General features: G+C 42.6%; 1 protein-coding gene across 3 annotated transcripts in view; it reads right to left on the bottom strand.

The window, feature by feature from the left end:
- The window catches only part of ehbp1 (EH domain binding protein 1), a 186653-nt gene that overhangs the window by 99187 nt on the left and 67591 nt on the right, over positions 1–19875 (bottom strand). For all 3 annotated transcript variants that reach the window (XM_030107356.1, XM_030107357.1, XM_030107358.1), the window contains one exon: positions 17886–18120. In XM_030107356.1, the coding sequence (XP_029963216.1) occupies positions 17886–18120 (235 nt within the window). The remainder of the gene's footprint in view (positions 1–17885; positions 18121–19875) is intronic.

The following is a 19875-nucleotide window of genomic DNA, read 5'->3' as shown; positions in this document are numbered from 1 at the left end:
AAAGGCAACCTTCATTACTATCAGTGGCACATAACCTCCCCTCTTCCTCCTCCTCTGCTACTATTATACACAGCCATAACAGCCTGGGCAGAAAAATACAAGCCACTGACAAGAGATTCCATTATTCCTGATGCCTCAGTGTCAACAACATACATCTGACGGGGCAAAGAAAGAAAAAAAAAATGGAAGAAGGGAAACGGATGTTAGAGAGAAAGAAGGGGGGGGTTTAAGCTGACTACAATGCCTGAATGACAAGATAGGAGGGAACCTGGGAATGGAAGCATCCAGGTCGCTGCCGCTGAAGCTGGTGTCACGAGGAGGATTTTTGGTGTCAGAAATGTGATTTTTGGGAGGGCGTAATACGATGTGAGATCTGGAATCAGACCTGAACAATGACACAGAAAATTAGAAAACTGTCACAGGCCGACGTTGAGGCGGGAAGAAAACAACGATTCTGCAGCGAGCCTGGAAAATACGGCCTTCACAGTGTGAATCTGGAATGTATGCGGACATTTACTGTACTGAAGTGGATTTAAAATACCTCATGGATCCACATTTGGAATTTTACCAACAATACACCGAAAGCACATAATGAGAAGTTAATACATATGAAACACATTGAATTCACATCTAACTTCACATTTACGAAAACTAATTAAAACAAAATTCAAATACAAGAGCATTTGATAAAGCAAGCTAGTTTGATAGAAAGATAGATATAATTATCAAAGTTAAATGATTCAGAAAACTATATATTCAATATATAACTCATAATAATTTTTTAATGAGTTTTCTGAACAGAAATCTAAACAGAAACAGAAACATTAAAACATTGTATGCATTTCTACATGCCTTCTTTTTTCTACAAAAATACAATTTCTAATTTGTATGTTCTCGATTAAACTCAACTTGACATTGAGTTCTAAAAATCTTGTTTTAGTCAAATGTAGTTTAAAAAGTAAGGCTGCATTGTTTTTTAGTTGGGCTGGTCAGGAAACTTGTATTGAAATGCGATGTAATCATTAAGCTATGCCGACACATATCAACATGGACCACTAGATGTCACTGTATGACAACAGAATGACGCTACAGTAACACAGAAAAACCTCCATTACTACTGGATTTGACTGAATGGACAAGGAAAATTTCACCAACAAAAAGTAAAAAAAAAAAAATGATGAAATGTGCTGCAGGAAACAGAAAGAGAGCATCAGAAAGAGTGTGAGAAAACATCGCAGATACATCAAGAAATAAATGACTAAAATGTTTATTTTTGCTCTTCATGATGTATTTTTGGACAGATAAAATTAAAAAAAAAAAATGGTACTTTGTCTTAAATGGTCAATGTGGGTGTTAAAATCTTTTTCTCTCTCAATTCTGTGGTCTGGCTGATTCAAAAGATAATTTCTTGCGAAGTGTTTTGGGAATAAAAAGCTAAGTGAAAGTCCTCCACTCGTTATCCAAATGAAGACGGACACATGTAAACAGAGCAGCACACAATTAAAAGACTGCAGAATAGGAGGGGCAGTAAAAAAAACTGCCCTTTCGGAGTCCTAAAAAAGACACGAGTCAAACGTTTTAAGTGGCAGCTTTGTCTCTCACTCTGGGGCGTAACGCTTCAATGGAAACCTAACTGGCCTCAACCCAATGACATAAACCCACGACTCTGTGGAGAGAAAAGAGCCTCCATGTCTTCCCAATCTCACTTTGGAGGCTTCAAAGGAGTGTCAGACAGTGTCAGATTTGAGGAGGTGTTGAATCTCATACTCTTTAAAACTTGTAATCCGCTCAAGGAGCCTACGGCGAGAAAAAAAAAAAAGTCCACACACACACACACACACACACACACACACACACACACACACACACACACACACGCTTCAAGTGACAACTGGATCTACAGTACATCGTCTGTACATACTGTACATGCATGCACTCTCCAAATCTAAAGTACTGACAAGCACCTCGTGTGTGTGTGTGTGTGTGTGTGTGTCACACTTCTCTTGTCGACACACACTTGAAAATACTAATACCTGTTCACATTTAAGGAGATAGGGCTAGTGCACTTAAGTGGCCTGCCCAACCCGCCACTTAAAAACTGGCTGCACTGCCATCATGCCGCATTATTTAATTGGACTTTCAATCAAAACAAGCAATTCTTTTTCTATTCGGTGTCTTCGTCTCGCGTCATCTTAGCCATGAAATTATGCTCCGGATTTCAAACGCTGCCTACACGAGAGCAGAAGGGAGGGCGCAAAGTCCAATCAAAAGTTCAATTATGTAAATGGAGATGTGGAGTGGATGGAACAATACAGAAACAAGGGGGAGGAGCGGGAGGAGCCCGGAACGGGAGAGGGAAGCGAATGTAGCGTGAAAAATAATACACATTAACATACAAAGGAAATATCGCATTACTGCTGTAATCACGGGGAGGGGAGGGCTCCTTCCAAGAGAGAGTCGTGAGAGAAAGTGTGAGTGTATGTAAGTGTGACTGCTTAGTGAAGTCGGGCTTCATTTCTGTGTGTCAGCAGGTGGAGATTATAACCTTTAAACCCTTTATTATAACTCCAGATGTATAAAAGTTCAAATAATGACTATACAATGTACTGTAAAGGAACGCTCATATCCATTTACTGGTGTTATTATCAGTTATCACAAATTATTACAGCTTTCATTGCACTAAATGTACCTCCTATTCATTGGTATCACATTAAACTTTTCTCTGGTGGTAAATGTTATTTGGAAAAGCCTAATGTAAAAATATTGAAATAGTTAAATAATAAGCATAATTCAGTCCAACTAAGCGCTCAGATAGTTCCATTTACATGAACATTCACATGCAGATTTATAAGCACCAAAAATATAATCCGATTCAGTCAGTGGATCAATCCCATAATGCCTTGCACTTGGCTGTATGTGTCTTGTGCGCATGATCTCAGCCTCACCCATAAATCTGCTACTCTTGATTTGCTAGCCCAACTAATAAAACTTGAATCGGTCCTTTTGAAGCTACAAAAAAAAAAAAAAAAACATTCTTGTTATTCAGAGTTCAAATCATCATGATGTTACAAAACAGACAAAGCTCCGACACTGAAAAGCAATCGTATCATTTATGTGGACTCTGATAGTCATAAACAATACTTAAATCCCATCCTGACATGACGTTGATTGGAGTTCGGACAGACTATTTGCACAGATACTGTTGTTAAGAAAAAAAAAAACCAAAAATCAATTGCAACCTTGACTGATCTTCTCACACCCAAATTCACATCACTTATATATGTATCATAACATCTCTTGAATAATGAATATAAATGAGAGAAATTAGAAGCAGAACTCAGTGTCTGGCTGACATGAGGCCTTCCTCTGCAATCAGATGCTCCAATTTCTTTACCTGCTGCTTTTTTTCTGAACTATCATTCAATTAGGTTTAGAAGCATCAACGCATCAATGTACCAGTTTCACTCAGGCTTCACTGAAGACAAATTACACAAAGTTACCTGAAAAAGTACATTCAAATCTGTTAAACTTTTAGCTGACCCAAGATTGCCACAGTCCATGTACCTCCTCAGTAATCTCTGATTTGCCATATGGAGCCAGACAAACCCATTCTCAACAACTTACAAATCCTATGGACATTTTCTCTAGCCTTACAGGCCTGCACTGGATTACAAACACAATTTCAGTTACAAAAACTCATTCAGCTGGAGTGACCATGAGAAAACAGTACTTAACTTGTATATTTTATCATCAAAAAAGTGAAGAAATTGAGATTTCGAATGATTTTCCACATTTTATGGAAAAAAAGAGTAAAGAAAAAAACCCAACAACAACAACCCTTTTCTCGGGTTTTGTTGTGATCATTACAACAGTGATTGTTTAATCCCTCGTCTCGATAACCTGAGAGCTTCCAGAGAGGCTGCATTCATGAACCTGCTGCTTTTAAGTCGCGGTAAAGCACCTCGCCAGACAATATTGGCCTGTCTGTTCCACATTTCCTAAACCAATCTTCATAGCGCTGCTTTGTGTAATATCACAAAGTCAAAAAAATATGTAAATACATTCATCACGATGGTGACGGGGGGGGGGTTTGCAACGGATTCACTTCGCAGCAGATACGCTTCCCATCTCGCAGTCTACTCACAGGCCAAGACTGAGGGCCTTTCGGCAGTTGGCTACCGAGATGTAAAATGCAAAAATCGGGAAAAAGCGGTTTCCTTTTCCAGAACCATTTCGCTTCCAAGGCCTATTTTGCTCCAAAGGCATAACCATGCAAAGCAGGGGAAAAAAAGGCAGAACAGGAAAGGACAGACAGGGCTTTGAAATTGAAATAAAAACCATTGAATGAGGGGAAAAAAGAAAACATCATGGAATAACAGTTTGGAGGAGACGGCAGACAAAGGAGTGCCTGTGCCAGCTTGCAGTGTGCCCACCCGCCCGCTTGCTTGCCTAACGTGTAACACAGGGGCATAATGCGGTGTAAGCGCTGGCTTTAGCTTGTCATGGAAACGGCAGTAGCATTACCCACACTCACGCCTCTGCAAATTAGCTTTGGCTGGGGGAGAAAGACACGCAGGGAGGGTAGGCAGGAGATTGATTGTGTGTATCTGTGTGTGCCGTGAGGATGGCATGTGGTGGGGATTGATGGTGGAGGAAGCTGGGATGCGGCTCGGGACAAAACAAGACAACATCACCCAGGGTAAAAACGTCCCTGGCTCCCCTTTTTGGAGTCCTCCTCCATCTGTTCCCTCCTGTGGGTTGCACAGATCTAATAGGAGATTCTGCAAACTCCTCCTGGGCCAATTCCTTCTCCTCCCCATCCACCGTTCCCAACATCGTGTCTCTGCTGCTTCCCTCTAAATTACATCTTCACCGGCTCAGAGTGAGACTTCAAAGCCCGTTTTAGCTGCTCGCCTTCAACAATCTGTACAGATTCAAGGTTCATTTGGAGCTTTGTTGGCATGAGAAGACGTAGCATGTCTTCCCGAGGTCCTCGAACGACACTCACAACAACACCTACTTTTTGAAACGCTTTGCCATGCAAACCAAGAATAGAGGCAGCACAAGCTCTCTGAAGCTGATTACAGAGCCCATTTAAACAACTTCTCATTTGGAAAGTCATCGTTTCTTAATAAACATTTGCCTCAACAACCTTCTGAGAGGTAAAAGTGACAGAAACCTTCACTTTCCTACACGTGTCCTGTAAACCACTTTTATCCAGCTCAGATGTGGTTCAATAACTTCATTCACCTTTTGGGATATTTAGGCGAAAGTGGAGAAAACCCAAATTCCACCAGAAACAAATAAACCCAACCCAGACTCAAACCGAGGACCTTCATGCTGTGAATCGAGGGTGCTAACCACTACATCTCCCATTGATCTGAACTCACCTTTGTTTCCTGCATCGTATCGTATCTATCTCTTTTGTATTTTAGAAAGACTCCAAAGTCCACCCACAACTTGGTTCTTCCTCTCCCTCCTCATCTTCCTCAGATAAATAAATAAGCTTTGGCAGACGGAAGAGAAGGAGGAAGAAAGGAAGAGGAGGGGCTGCTCTTATAAATCTATACCGTATTAATCTCCTTTAACTGCCATCTTCAACAAACAAATTAGAGGTGCAATGGATTCAGAGATCAGCGCTGCTGATAACGCCCACATTTATCAATTAATCTGAGCCCGGGCAGGGAAAACTCATTAAGGAGGCCACTTTAGGAATTATGTTCTGCAGGTAAAGAGGCCGTGTGTGTGCGTGTACGTGTGTGCGTGTGTGTTGGGCGGTGGGGGGGGGATCTGAACGTGGTGGTAGCTCAACCCCCGCACCACAGACTGCCATTGTCCAGCACAGCGTGGGCTCCAGAGTGATGAGAGGGGTGATAGCACAGCCAATTAAAATGAACATAATTACAAAGTCACCCCTTTGACTCCTGATCAGAATACACACGCATCAACACACACATGCTAAAGCAGGAAGGGTGTGGCTGGAGAGGAGGGGGGGAAACGCTACAGCAGCGAGGAGGAAGCCGATGCTACTTCACGTCAATCTGGAAACAACAACATTGTCTCAGACGGGAACCAAACTTTCTGACCCGAGACACTAGTATGACGCGAATGCAGGGTCTCAGGGAAACACACTGACCAGTTCAACGCTTCCCAACAATACCACAGCAAATCACACCACACGTCAGTGTCAGTGCTACTTCACAACATGAATTTGTTGAGAATTAAGGCCTCATTTACATTGCTGCATTTTCGTTTCAGAAAAATGTCATGTTTACAAAATCTGACATGGATTTAAACTCCAGAAGTAATGAAAATGTAATTTTCATGTGAAAGTGCATAACAGAGAAGTGAATATGAGACAGTGAAAACTGTGACTGGTCAAATAATTTGAAACAAGTACAGAAAAGGAATGTTGCAAATGACAGATGTATTTTGGGAAAAGGGCGGCAGGCCTCAGAAAATCTGTCCTTGTCAAATCTGGTGCAGAAACAGAGCGAAAAGAATGATGCTGCTCAGTGATCTTTGAGTGAGGGTGAAAAAAAAAAAAAAAAAAAAAAAAAAAAAGCCACTTAGTATTTCCTGCAGCACATTAAAGTGCACACCTGCATACCTTAACAGTCCAAAAGGAGGCTGAGTGGGGGCTGCTGGGGGGGCTTTATAAAGAGGCAATTAGAGCCTTATCACTTCTGCACTCGCTCTCCTTCCTTCAAACGCAGGCACGGGCGTGCACGCGTGTGTGCACGCACTCACACTCCAACACGTGCACACAATTTGAAACACAAATCACTGCGTAATTCATAAGATCCTTCCGAGGTCTCTTTTAAATTACTGAGAACGGTTGGTTTAATTCAATTAAAACGTAGTAAGGGCCACTTAGAGATGACGGGAGGAAGGTTCGGCATGACTAAGGGAGTGCGGTTTTTGGAGAATGTGCGGGGGGTCTGAGACCCTCTGGAAGTCCAAGGAGTTTTTCAAGTGCGCGGGCTTCTATCGCCTCATCCAAAGCCCCCTTAAACCTCACCCCAAAACCCTGGATCCTTCTGGGCTGAAGCCCACACGCACCTGGAGGACTGGGGCAGATTAAGACCAGATTAAGATAAAGTTACCCCTTCTTCGGCCGCCATGTCATTCAAACCCTCGGCCTCTGCGGCCACTGGATAGAAGGACACACAAGACAAAAAAGGGTTCGGTTCATACGTAGAGGCACACACAGGCACGCACACACAAAGGACTTTCTGGTCATCCTCATAAGCCCTATTAGCCTGCTATAGAGCCTCTCATAGCAGACATCAATCATGGAAGGATTAGTCAATTCCCTCTCTAAATGAGTGGCGAGGGAAACTTCCCTTCAACTCTAAAGCAGGTCTCTTTCTTTCAGAGATTACACAGCGATTTGTTTTCATTTTGCTCCATCTTCATGCTTTTCTGTTTGACTTGCTTTTCATTTCTCTCTCGCTTGCTCTGCGTCTCCCTCGTTCTCTCCTGCTTGCAGCTTGTGAGGTAATCCTTGGCAGATAAAACTAAGGAGGACTTACCAAAGGCAGATTACAAGCGGCGCTTTGCGGAAGGCCCTTTTACACCAGTCGGCGCGGGTATTGAGGAGAGTGAGCTCTTCGCAGTGCTTAACTTGTGAACTCGACATGCACCCAACAGAGGAAGAGGTGGAAAAATGATAGCCGCATTACAGTAACTGGATCAAAATATATCCCTCACAACACACACAAGAAAGCGCGTTACTACACACAACACCCGCGCGCTGCTGTCTTTTCACAGCAACCGTGTATAAAATTGAAAATGTAACAGTGGCTGAGTACGATGATATTTTTATTTATGCACCTAAAATGATTATTCATGCCAATGCCGACAGTCTGTTGAGACGAGAGTGCGTGTCAGGTCGGGTTCAGGTTCGAAAACAACCCGGTTAAGATTTGTGAGCCTTTATTGGTCGAGTGTTTCGATCACAAACAGGTGACAGTCACAGAATACACAATTGCACTAAACACCCATGTTTTTTCTCCATCCAGGGCCTTTAGGGGAGAAGTTTGCATGTTCTCCCAGTGCATGTTTGCATGGAATTCATCTTCCTCAAACAGTCCAGATACATGCAAATTAGGGAGGTGTCATAGAATAGAATGTAATGTAATTTAATAGAATAAAAGAGAAAAACTCTCTTAATTCTAGAGGAAAAGTCTTTAAACCATAAATCAAGCTGCCACGTAATGTTCAATATCCTCTCATTGGGAACAGTCTGCAGTTCAGTGTCTTGCTCGAAGACACTTGGACAGGGAGAGATGTGGAACTGAACCTGCAACTGAAAGACGACCACTCTACCAGCTGAGCCAGAGCCAGTCCACGTGTTAGTGGTTAACATTGGTGCTTTGCTAGCCGTTAGCAGACTCCTGCAGGCGTCACCAGCTGAGGTGGAGCCGGGGGTGCTGGGGCTCCTCTTGAGCGTGGACCTCCTCAGGAGCCCTTGGTGGTGCAGGGAAAACTGAACCGGGTCACCTTGTGGACTGGTGAGGTGAGGCAAGGTGCCGCTGGTAAGGCTGTTAAAGGAAGTGGTTGGCTAGTGGCTTGAGAGGCGGGCTCATGATTGGCAGATTGGCAATTTTCCCGTTTGAACTAACTGCCATGAGTCCCTGAGGATGACCCTTGACCCCAGCCAGCTCGCCAGAGTGACACACTGTGGCCACTCACTGATGGGTCAATTCAGTAAAGACATTTCCTCAAGAGGATTGGCAATGGCTAGTTAGAGATGCATCACTCAGGTATCTACACATCCTTTTCTCAATTATGACTACAGGTGGGCAAATCAAATTTCACAGCAAAGAAAGGCTTCTCCAGAAGGAGAGAAGCCTGGATAGCTCAAGTAAAGCAGAAATGCCAGATGTGCAGCAGGAAACTGACAAAAGCTCAAGCTGTCGGGGTGCACTAATTTAGATCTTTTTTTTGTCTTTCGTATAGTTACTATATTTTACTGATATTACAGAAAACGTAAAACACAATTTCATCTAAGAATTTAAATTGAAGAAGGCATGCTGGAAAAAAAACACACTGGCCTGAATTATCCTCCTTTGTTTATAAATCAGAAAACAGAAACCTGGAATTCATATAAATTAGGCAATTATTTCAACAGATTTTGATTTCAGTGGTATATATTTTAGGCACCAGTGACATGTGATGGTTTTCACTCAATCCGATTTTAAAGGGCCACTTTGACAAAGCTAAGCAATGCCTCTGCTGTACATTGGATGGCATTGTTGAGTTACTTCAGTGTCAGCCTGGCTTTCAGAGGTTTGACTTCTTGGTTGGTAGTTGGAATCCTCCAGATTGGGTGGTGAAATAACATATACTTGAATCACATAGGGTGGGTAGTAGCCAAAAGCATTAGCCATGGTGATGTTCACTATATTTCGAGCAGCTTCTGTCTGCACTCAATGCACCATCTTGTGGCTGAAACTTGCAGTGCAAGACCAAACAGGCCAGGAGAAGTCGGACAACATGAATGATTGTGAGAGGTATACAGCAACACAACACAGATTTGTGTCATTCAGCTGATTCAGTATGGTTGTACTTATTTATATTAAACAAAAGTGTTGCATCTTTAAGAAGTCACCAAAGTGAGACGGGAACCAAGTCCCTAAATAATCCAACAACACCTTGAAGGCTTGAGGGTGAATTTATTTTTTTTTAAATGATTTTTCTTGAATTCACTTCAAAACATTAAAACTTTCTTAAGATACAGTGAAGAATCACCACATATCCCAGCTCGAGTGGACTCTTGCACACACGACTTGATGGAAATGTCCCTTTCTACCGGAGAGAGGGAGAGAGAGGACTCCCCCAGGTGAGATGGTTTGGCGCTCGGTAACGTCTTATACTTTTCCAATAAGCTGATGACAGCGATGCCCTGCAGCTGGAAACAACAACAGGAAGCCCACTGATTGGACCTGAACTGCATGAGAGGAGAAACCGGGTCTCCTCTCTCCCACAAGATCCAATGACAGACCACTCAGAGACTGTGAACCAGAGCTGGGGAGGGGTCCTCACTGGGAAAAGGCAGACATTGAGAGGTAATGATTTAGCCTTACTCCTCACAAGGATTATTCTCCTAATATTACACAGCTTATGGAAAGGCCAACGTGGCCAAGGGAGCCACTGAGGCTTCAATGCTTTGGTCTCAGAAATGGACCGCTATGCCCATTTCTCTGTAAATACTGATGCCAAGTTCTGAAATTTAAGACATGACTCCCTCCTCTGATCCCTTCCTCAGACCCAACAGCATAGACGAGCTGTCGAGATCACCGAAACATTTGATTTTACTCAGAACGATTAACCTTCACCTTCAAGCATTTTCTGGCATTTTCTCACCTCCTTTGAATTTAAAAGGAAAGTAATGGATGGTGAAAGAACTGGGCGAGATTTTAATGGCTCGGCAGGACTTTAGATAATAAATCCTTGTTTGAAATTTTCAAATTTTTGTACAATTTTTATGCAGTATGACTGCAGTGGAGACATTGGGGGTTAAGGGTCTTAATCAGGGAACCAGAGTGGGATTTGAACCAGTGAACTTCAAGTTAAAAACTCAATCTCCTAACCTCTTTTCTAATGATTTTCAAGAGGCTTTTGGTGTATATATCTTTTCAATTTTAACAAATAGTATTAATAGCACAAAACACAATCACAACTGATGAAATATAGAAATGAGTCTTAGAATTGATGAAATAGTGTTAGACTGTGTATGAATTGTCTGACTTTAATGACTTTCTTCTGATTCAAATGACTGACTCAGCAGGGAGAGTGGTCGTCTCACAAGCGGGGGGTTTTTGGTTTGATTCATGTCTCCCTCTGTCTGCGTGTCGAAGTGTTCTTGAGCAAGACACTGAACCCTAAATTTCCCCAAGTGGACCGATTAAGCACCTTGCATGGCAGCCGCCTCCACTGGTGTGTGAATGGGTGAATGTAATAATGCAGTGTAAAGTGCTTTGGGCTCTGTTAATGCAGGGTGAACAGCACTATATAAGTGTAGTCCATTTACCAAACGCTTTTCAATGAATTTGTTTGGGCCTTCATAGTAAACTGTAATTCATTGACAGAGTTGCTTTTTTTTTTTTAAACTGCATATTTGGTTCATCTTCACTTAATCCCTGGGTACTTGTTGTTTCAGCAGCTGCATCAAAAGCGAAGTGCAAGCCAGACTGGCTTCAATAAGACCAACAGCAAGGCATGTAAATGGTAAGAATCTCATTTTCTTCTAGTGGAGAAGCTTCCTGTATATCTGTCTACACCTCACTCTCTTTACGTCCCACATCTGAGACTCTTTGTGCAACGGCATGTCAAAGTTATCAGAGAAGATGAAATAACTTTGGAGTGGATGTAACGATAACGAGACGAGAGACCTTGGAACGGGCAGAGATGAGAAGACAAGAGATGACTGTCCTTGTCTCCTGGGCTCCCCTCTGTCCTCCAAAAACATCCCTCAGTCGTCACCGTAACCTCAGAAACACTTCGCAGCACGGATGCGGTCCTCTCCTGCCGCCAACCTCGGTGAAAGCTAATTAAGAAATATCGCAGCCTTCTGCGAACTCAATTAAATAATGTTAATTTATTCTAATTTCAATTTGGAGGTAGTCTGAACTGAAGGAGGGGCTGTGAAAACAAAGTCTGGGAGAGGAGGGAGAGCTCTGGCCTCTACCTCCCCCCGGCACAGGAGCTCTCACAACCTGCACAACTCCATTTAATTTCAACCCTTTGATTAACACCAGTAATCACAGAAGCCCTTCAAACGAAGGGGAGAAGAAAACACACCTCCGGTGTTGGTTCACTGGAAAGAATGAGCGTGTGCAGGGATGTACGTATGCGCCAAAAACATCAAAGAAACCAGACTCTGGTCATCAATATCTTGATTTCTATTTACTGTAAGCAGCTAATGATAATGAGATGTGTAGAATTATGTGAGGACTGCTGTGAATAAACAGAAGGTCATGTCAGAATATCCACAACCTGGCAGCTCCACAGACACAACGGCTCTTTTTCACTCAACATTAAGATAATATACAAGTTTTTGGTTTCAAACTTTCTTCTGCTGATATGTGCCAGTTGCCAACTTTTGTTCATATGAAAATAAGGCAAATAATTCATGAAGCGGAAACCTGGATAAAAATCCAAAGATCAGAGCATGTAAGTGTAGAGCAGTTGTGCCTGTGGAATAGAGATGGAGATGAAGCACAAGGAGGAGCGGGATCACTGAATTACTGGGAGGGGGGAGAGGAAAAGAGATGGACTGAATCAGACCAGACCGAAGCTCACAGCCCGCCCAACAAGAAGCTCCTCTGTTCATTTAAATTAATCCCACACCCAACATTTTCATCCCTCCAGCTCCTTCACAGAAGCTGAACTTCAAAATTGTCATATCGAAAAGATCTATATCTCCCAGACAGTATGACGAACAGGACGTATAGACATGGGAGACGTGAGGAAACACAAAAAAAACTGCGAGGGAAATCTTTGTTACTAAGAAATATAGGACCAAACTTCAATTGTTTTATATGATGAGTGGTATTTATGGGTACATAAAGGCGTATAACAGCTAAAGGAGTAAAGTAGTAACATATGTAACCTCTTTATAACAACCATTGAGTTATTTTTATTCAAACAGTCTCAGTTTTATCTACTTCACTGACATGTAAAGACAGTATGTCATATTAGTGTAATACCAATTCTGTGCTCTGGATGGCAGCAGTAAGTCAATGGAGCTGTCACTCTGTCCAAAGTTTTGAAGTTTGTGGTTCATCGCGCTGCAAATAGAAGTTGTAATGAAACCACACACACACGTACACAGAGAATAAATAACTAGACATTATAAACAATAACAATGGCGAAAATATGAATATTCGTATGGACAGATGATGTCCATTTGGATTGTTATGACGGGTGACTCAACTCTAAAACTACCAAGTCCCAGGAGAATATGGACTGAGAGTCACAGCACTGGAGGTAAACTCTGTTAATATTGTGTAACAGTTGAAATGAGGGAATATGCCTTTAAGACGCTCTAATACAGTAACGCCACTAGGTGGCGTCTGGTCTCTTTTCGTTAGTTGTTGGGTTCTCTTTATGGAGTGTGGACGCTTACCCATGAGTTCCTCTTACCTTTTTGCCCTTCAACTCACAGTGACGACAGGGTTCGTGTGGATACTACTTTTATTTCATGTATGAATCAGTAGTCGCCGTACAACCAGGCTTTGTAAGGTTGGTGATCTTTTGTTTTGTAATAAATGAGCGCAGCGTGGAAACCCCAGAGGGTGTGAGTGTGCATTTTGGCTAGCTTCGATGCTAACACATCGCCAACCAAGAAGCACGGACCCAAACCGTTACAATTGTTCATCTACTCCAGCGCTTCTCAGTCCTGGTCCTCGAGAAGTCCTGCATGTTTTAGCTCTCTCTGTGCTGCGGTACACTTCAAACTGATATTGATGTCTTCACCATGCTTTTAAAAAAGCCCAGTAACGAGCCCTGACTGCAATCAGGTGTGGTTCAACTGAGAGACTAAAACAAGCAGGACACCAGACCTCGTGGACCGGGATTAACAAGCCCCGATCTACTCGCATATGTGCTGAAGAACTGTCAGAGCTCCTTCTGAGTCTTAACTACCTGTTTCCCACCTCGTCTATTACCTGTTTCACTTCCTGTTTTATTTTGTCTCACCTGTCTGGTCTGCATCTTTGTGTACTTGCCCTTCTGCATTAGTGTGATGTATTTCACCTGTCTGTCTGTTTAAACCTTCTCCCTCAGTGCATCTGTGCCAGATTGAATTCGTACTTTGTGTTGAACAGATATGTCTTTCATATTTTCTGTTTTCTTCCAGTGTTTGAATTTTTTCAGATTTAACTTTCGACTCCCTCAGTGTCCTGTTTATGGCCAGATTATGGGATGATCGTCGTGTCCAGTGTGTTTCGAATGCCGTTGGACTTGTTGAACTTCGCCAGCGTTCATGGTTTCCAGATCAAGGGCAGAAAGGAAACTGTACTGTTTAAAACCATCTTCACCAAGTCAAGTCTGATCTTGAGGCCTGAAGAAGTGATCTTACAGGACGATTCTTGATCTGTGAGAAAAGCTCTTTCTCTATTGGTCATGTGACGTTTACAGTTTTTAAAAAGAGGTGATGATTTTGTGTCTGATGGAGCTGTAATTTTCTCAATGAATGCAGAGCAGGTATACATGCTACATTCTCCTGCAGGTCATTATTGCACCTTACGTTTTTTGTTATCGTGTGTCCTTTTCATTTTTTAAAACATAAATATTCATTTGTGTACTTCATGATGCAGATGTGTGATCGTCAGACAGCTTGTTCTGGTGGTTATTGTGTTTCTCTGCATGTCCTTGTGCTTTTGTGCTCTTCTTCCCATTATAGAACACAAAACAAAAGCCTCTCAACCCTCTATAGATGCTGCTGGCTTTATATTTACTTTCCTACACGCTGACCCTGCGTGCTAAATTGGCTAAACACTGGTCTCCCGGGTCCTTCCATGCGTTCGTATATTTGAGAATTGCCATGAATTGCTGGTGCTGAACGTGTGTTTCCCTGGCATAAGTCCAGCATCGCTGAGCTGTTGTTAAAGCTTTATGTAAATCCAATTTATATGTATAATATCTGTGTACATAGTAAGTGGGCGCCCACCATATGTCCTGTAGATGTCCCGATTTTCCACAAGCTGCCATTGAAGTGGGAGGCTTTAATGCAATGACAGGGAGGATGAAAACTTCAAGCTCAATCTGCTCAAGTCAAACCAAACGTACTAATGATGAGAGTTTAACATAAGTCTTTTCCTTATATAGATGACAGGAAAATTAATTGTGAATGATCTAATAGTCAACAGGATATGCACTCATTCATTCTTGTGTAATCAGTGTGCATTCCTCTTATATAACTCTTCACATTTCTTTACTTTCTGTGCAAAAATACAGACAAATATGTTTTGAACTGAGCCATAATGATTTATCACACTTGTGACTGCAACTAATAACTTTGGGAACTCTCTCAAGAGAATGATCACGAGTTTAAATAAAAGGTGCTTGTGTAAGGTTATTTTATTTTATATAAGGCCCCGTTCACACCGCAATGTTTTCAAGTGAAAATGCAAATGGGAAAATGCTGTCATAGCTGTTTGAGTGTCCGTTTATATGAAAACGGCGTTCGTAATTGAAAATTATATTATTTATTTGTTTCTGCAGTTGGCATATCAATATGAAGTGAGCATGAAGCTTTCCTGAAACTAAAATGCAAAAAATATGCATTCTAATTTGAAATGTGGTGTAAATTGAGCCTAAATAATGAAAATATTGACAGTTCTGCTTTAATTCCCTCATATACTCACATAATCGCTGATGTATTTTAATGATTTTGCCTCAGAAAACAAACTTGTGATAACAGTTAATATAGAAATTTGTTGAGCCATCATATTAAATCATTGTACACAATTTTAACTTTTGTTACAAATAACACATCAGATTGTTTCAAAATAGTGCTGAATAGTGAATGAAGTGTCAAAAAGATGATCCTGAAAATCTAGCGGGAAATATTCATTTATTTAGGCCCATTTTCAAGCTTAAATCATGATATGTGTGCAAATTTGCTGAAATTTTGTCAGTTTTATTTTACTTTCATATAATAACACCACATAATCGTATGAATTTTACACTTTTTGACTTTTAATGGGCTTGGGTAAAAATGAACCCTTGAAATACCCTTCAGAAAGTGTCCATCGTCTCAATGTTCCACGATTCAGTACTCTAGCAAAGGTTTAAAGCTTCACAATATATTGAACCAAACTGAGCATTTGAAGCTTGTTCCATGGCTGCATTTAAATGTGTAAATGAGACACAAGACATGCAAATCTCTTTGGGTTAGATTTCATTTAACAAAAGGAGGCCTGTGAGACATTTCAAAGCCTTCGGGGCAGGTTGTAAATGTATCACTGAATAGGTGGGCTTTCAATATATCAATTTCCATTCACATTTTGAGATTAGAAAGTTGCCCGTGTGTTTATCTTGGCCCTACACACCAGTTCTGCCCGTATGAATAGCTGGTGAAAATAAATAGAAATGGAAAAGACGCACCTTGAACACGCCTGGTAGAGGTTAGCTGCGTGCGAAGAGGAAGGTTGCAACAGCCTCAGTGCATATTCACTGAACTGAGCCTGGGGCAGACCACAAACTATGAGGAAAGGATGCACGCGTGCATGCATGCAGGCTCCTGCACGCATTGACACTCCGTCCACGTTCACAGTGTGGGGATGTGTTGGTTTCGACTCGGCCTCTCATAGTGGGAATGTCTCCTCTTAATCCTCTCTGACTTCATACATTCAAAGGTCATCTTGCAGCCCATGTGTAGGCTGGGGCACGGAGTGTGTGTGTGTGTGTGTGTATGTGTGTGTATGTGTGTGTCACGGCACTCTGTGTGAATAAGAAAGAAGAACCTATTCACACCAGCTGTATATGTCAACAAACCCTGTAGGCCTCTCCTTGTTTACTGTGAACATCCCATCCCTCTCTCCCCCTGACTGTCCTCTATCCTTCGCTATCTTCCACATATCCTCCTTCACTGCATCAGCCTTCTCTTCAATCTTCACTCACAATTCGTTCCCCACGTCCCTCCCTCCCTCCCTCCCTTCCCTCCGAAGGCAGGGGCATCTCCTGGCGAAGTGTGGCCCACCACAGGCCACTGGCTTTGGGTAATTAAAGTGGTTTAGGCCCCCTCACCCACGGTCACAGGCAACTGCAGCTGGGCGATAAAGGCACTGTGCCATAATTACATGGACGGCCAGCATCACCGCCCAGCTACACTAAAACAGTCAGCTAGCCAGCTGCATGTAGAGTGTGTGTGCATGTGTGTGTGTGTGTGTGTGTGTGTGTGTGTGTATAAGTAACTGTACTGTGTTTGCATGTGTGTGTGTGTGCATGTGTGTAGGCACAGGGGGTCAACACCCCCGTGTGATCGCTCTGCTGTAGTTAAGCCCCCTGTGTTTAAGCCCCACGCAGGCTCATTGAGCCCCTCCACAGATCCACCCAACACACACCATACACACACACAAATTTTACCCCCACGCGTCCCCTCGCCCCCAGCCAATCATTCCCCACCAGTGGTCTGACTCCTGCTGCGAGTGTGTGTGACCATCAGCCATTTAATTAGACCCAGCCATGATTTGACTAATTTAAATAAATAAATAAACATACCAAAACACCCCAATAAACAAATACCTATATTCAAATGAGGAGCCAGGGAAGTCTCATGAGCATAGAGAATGGGACTGAAGATGGGGCCGTGCAGGCGGAAAGAAAGCTAATGCAAGGACGAGTGGATGCGGACACACTGCCGCAAACACACGTGCATACGAGACGCTTCAGAACACACACTTACAATAACACATGCAGCCCGGGATGAGCCCCAATGAAGAGCAGTGAGTAGACGGAGGCCTGGATCTGAGGGACTCTGCTGTTTTAGGACTCGATATGCGCCGGGAAATCACAGAAACTCAAAGAGATCAAACTTTACAATGAGAAATCCTTCACTGGATCAGTGTTTTGGCGAATTTACTAACAGGGATGGTTCAAATTATTTTCTAAAGGGCTGGGCTCTTAAAAGTCACTTTGATTTAGGGATTGATACTCAAATCAAATTCTTTTCTTAACATTTTCTACCTTCACTTCGTCTTTTTATCCATCTCGGCACAGGTGGCTGCTCTGATCTACATCTGAACAGTGTTCAAACATTTGACATTTTCATGCTGTTTAAAAGCTCCAGATACAATAAAGCCTCCTGCACTCCTCCATCTGGACATTTATCGAGAATCTGTCTCTCCTCCACTCGGGTGCAGCTCTCCTACCTTCGGGGAAGATGAGGCCAGCTCTCTCCCTATCACTGCTGCCACTGGGCTGGGCCCGACGGCCGGCGTTCGATCCCTGTCCGGGCCCGGGTGGGGTTTGGAGGGCGGTGTGCTGGAGCCGGGGCCGGGGCCAGGACTCGGGGGTGGGGGCGCCCTCCTCTTCTGGCTGCTGCCGGCATCTGGAGCGGGGCCGCCGGTGGGGCTCGACGTCTTTGGCTCGTAGAACGGATTGGATCTGCGGGTGAACGAAGGAGAGAAGCACCGACTCAGTCACAAAATGATAATTCTTCTTTAGTTACTGAAACACGAACAGATGGAAAAAGAGTGAAGTACTTATCAACATGCTAAAACAGAATTTGGTAATTGTATATGTTTATGCATAAAAGAGTATATGTTTGATAAATGTACAGTATATACAGTCATTTTGGCATTTCTGTTGATGCTGTTGTTCTTGATCATGATTTTATGAATTGTACAATTTCTCCAGAAGCAACACAACTTTTTCACATCAGCAATAATGAATCCTGGATTCTTGACTGCAAACAGTGCATGTTACTGAAAGATACGCAGAAGTCGCCAAAAACATGGTGATTCCTCTGATAAAGTGATAATCGGGTGTAAAGTGAGTATCAGACCAGAGAATGATTAAGGATCAGAGTTTGGCAAATGTCCGAAAAATTAAAACAAAAAAATGTATCAACAGGAATTATCAAGACTATCAAGAGGATATAAAGTCTTCTTTGGTTTCAGGGAGCCACTAATTAATTAAACACGAAGGAAGGAAAGAAAGTTTGGTGGAACTACAAAGAGCAGCAGTTTGTGGAGGATGCAGGTGCACCGAGGTCAGCTGTGTGCGACCTCATATCCTCACTGACAGAGGAGGAACACTGACAGACGAGGGCACACACACACGCACACACACACACACACACACACACACACACACACACACACACACACACACACACACACACACACACACACACACACACACACACACACACAAGCGTAGGCAAGGCATTGAGACATTCACTCAACATGTAACATGCAATCCTAAACAAACAAGAACTGGATGGAGAGGGTGGAGGGCGGGTGGAGGGAGGGAGGGAGAGAGGCCACAGATCTGCAACCTTTATGACCAAAAGTTCTCTGCAAAACATGCAAATCATCTGAAAAAATGATATACATACAAATTTAAAGTTGCATTAATAAAGATTAATAAAGTGTCACAGGTCCAGTTTAGATAGATTTTTTTTTTTTTTTTTTGCATTTCGAGCTCCAACTTCAGCTATTTTATTCACCTTTTCTACTTTAGCCTCTTTAGCTATTTTACAGTTCAGAGTATGTATGTGTGGATGGCTCCCAATAGTTAAAGCAGTCTCAGCTATACCAGCATTTTCTTTCTCTTTTTCATTTTCTCAAAGCTACAGCTGAGAACATGATTTAGCAGTTCAATCATATAGATTATTACCAAACATTTACTATACTGGCGCTGCTCTCACTGCAAGACATGGAGAGGAGGGAGGAAAAAAAGACGGCCTACGGAGCAGCTTCAACAAACCAGCACTGCCTAAAAGACATGTGAAAGGACTCCAGTCAAAACACGGCGCTGCCCTCTTGAACTTTCTATTCTGCAGCGAGCAGCTCCTGATGTAGGAGACTGAGGGAAAGAAACGCAGCAGTCAATAAGCTGTCTCTCTCTGGACTAAAACATACGGAGATCTGTGTGACAGCTTCACTCAACAGCCCCAGCCGAAGGACAGGCTCACATTTACAACCAAGCACGTCGCTGGGACAAGTCCTACGAAACTTCATTCACCCGCCACACAGGAGCAAAGTTATTTGCGCTCACTATTCAAATGCAGGTAATGGAAACAATACACGTATTTTATTTATTTATTTTCTTATTGTCATGTAAACTTTTTGAGTTTTCAGTTTAACCTGTTATTAGAAACTCTTAATTTAAGGTATCATCTGAGAGGATTTCAGA

This window comes from Salarias fasciatus, chromosome 13 (genome assembly GCF_902148845.1).
Source record: "Salarias fasciatus chromosome 13, fSalaFa1.1, whole genome shotgun sequence".
Lineage (NCBI taxonomy): Eukaryota > Metazoa > Chordata > Actinopteri > Blenniiformes > Blenniidae > Salarias > Salarias fasciatus.
Note: the sequence above shows the minus strand (reverse complement) of the source record. Positions and strands in the feature narration are given on the sequence as shown.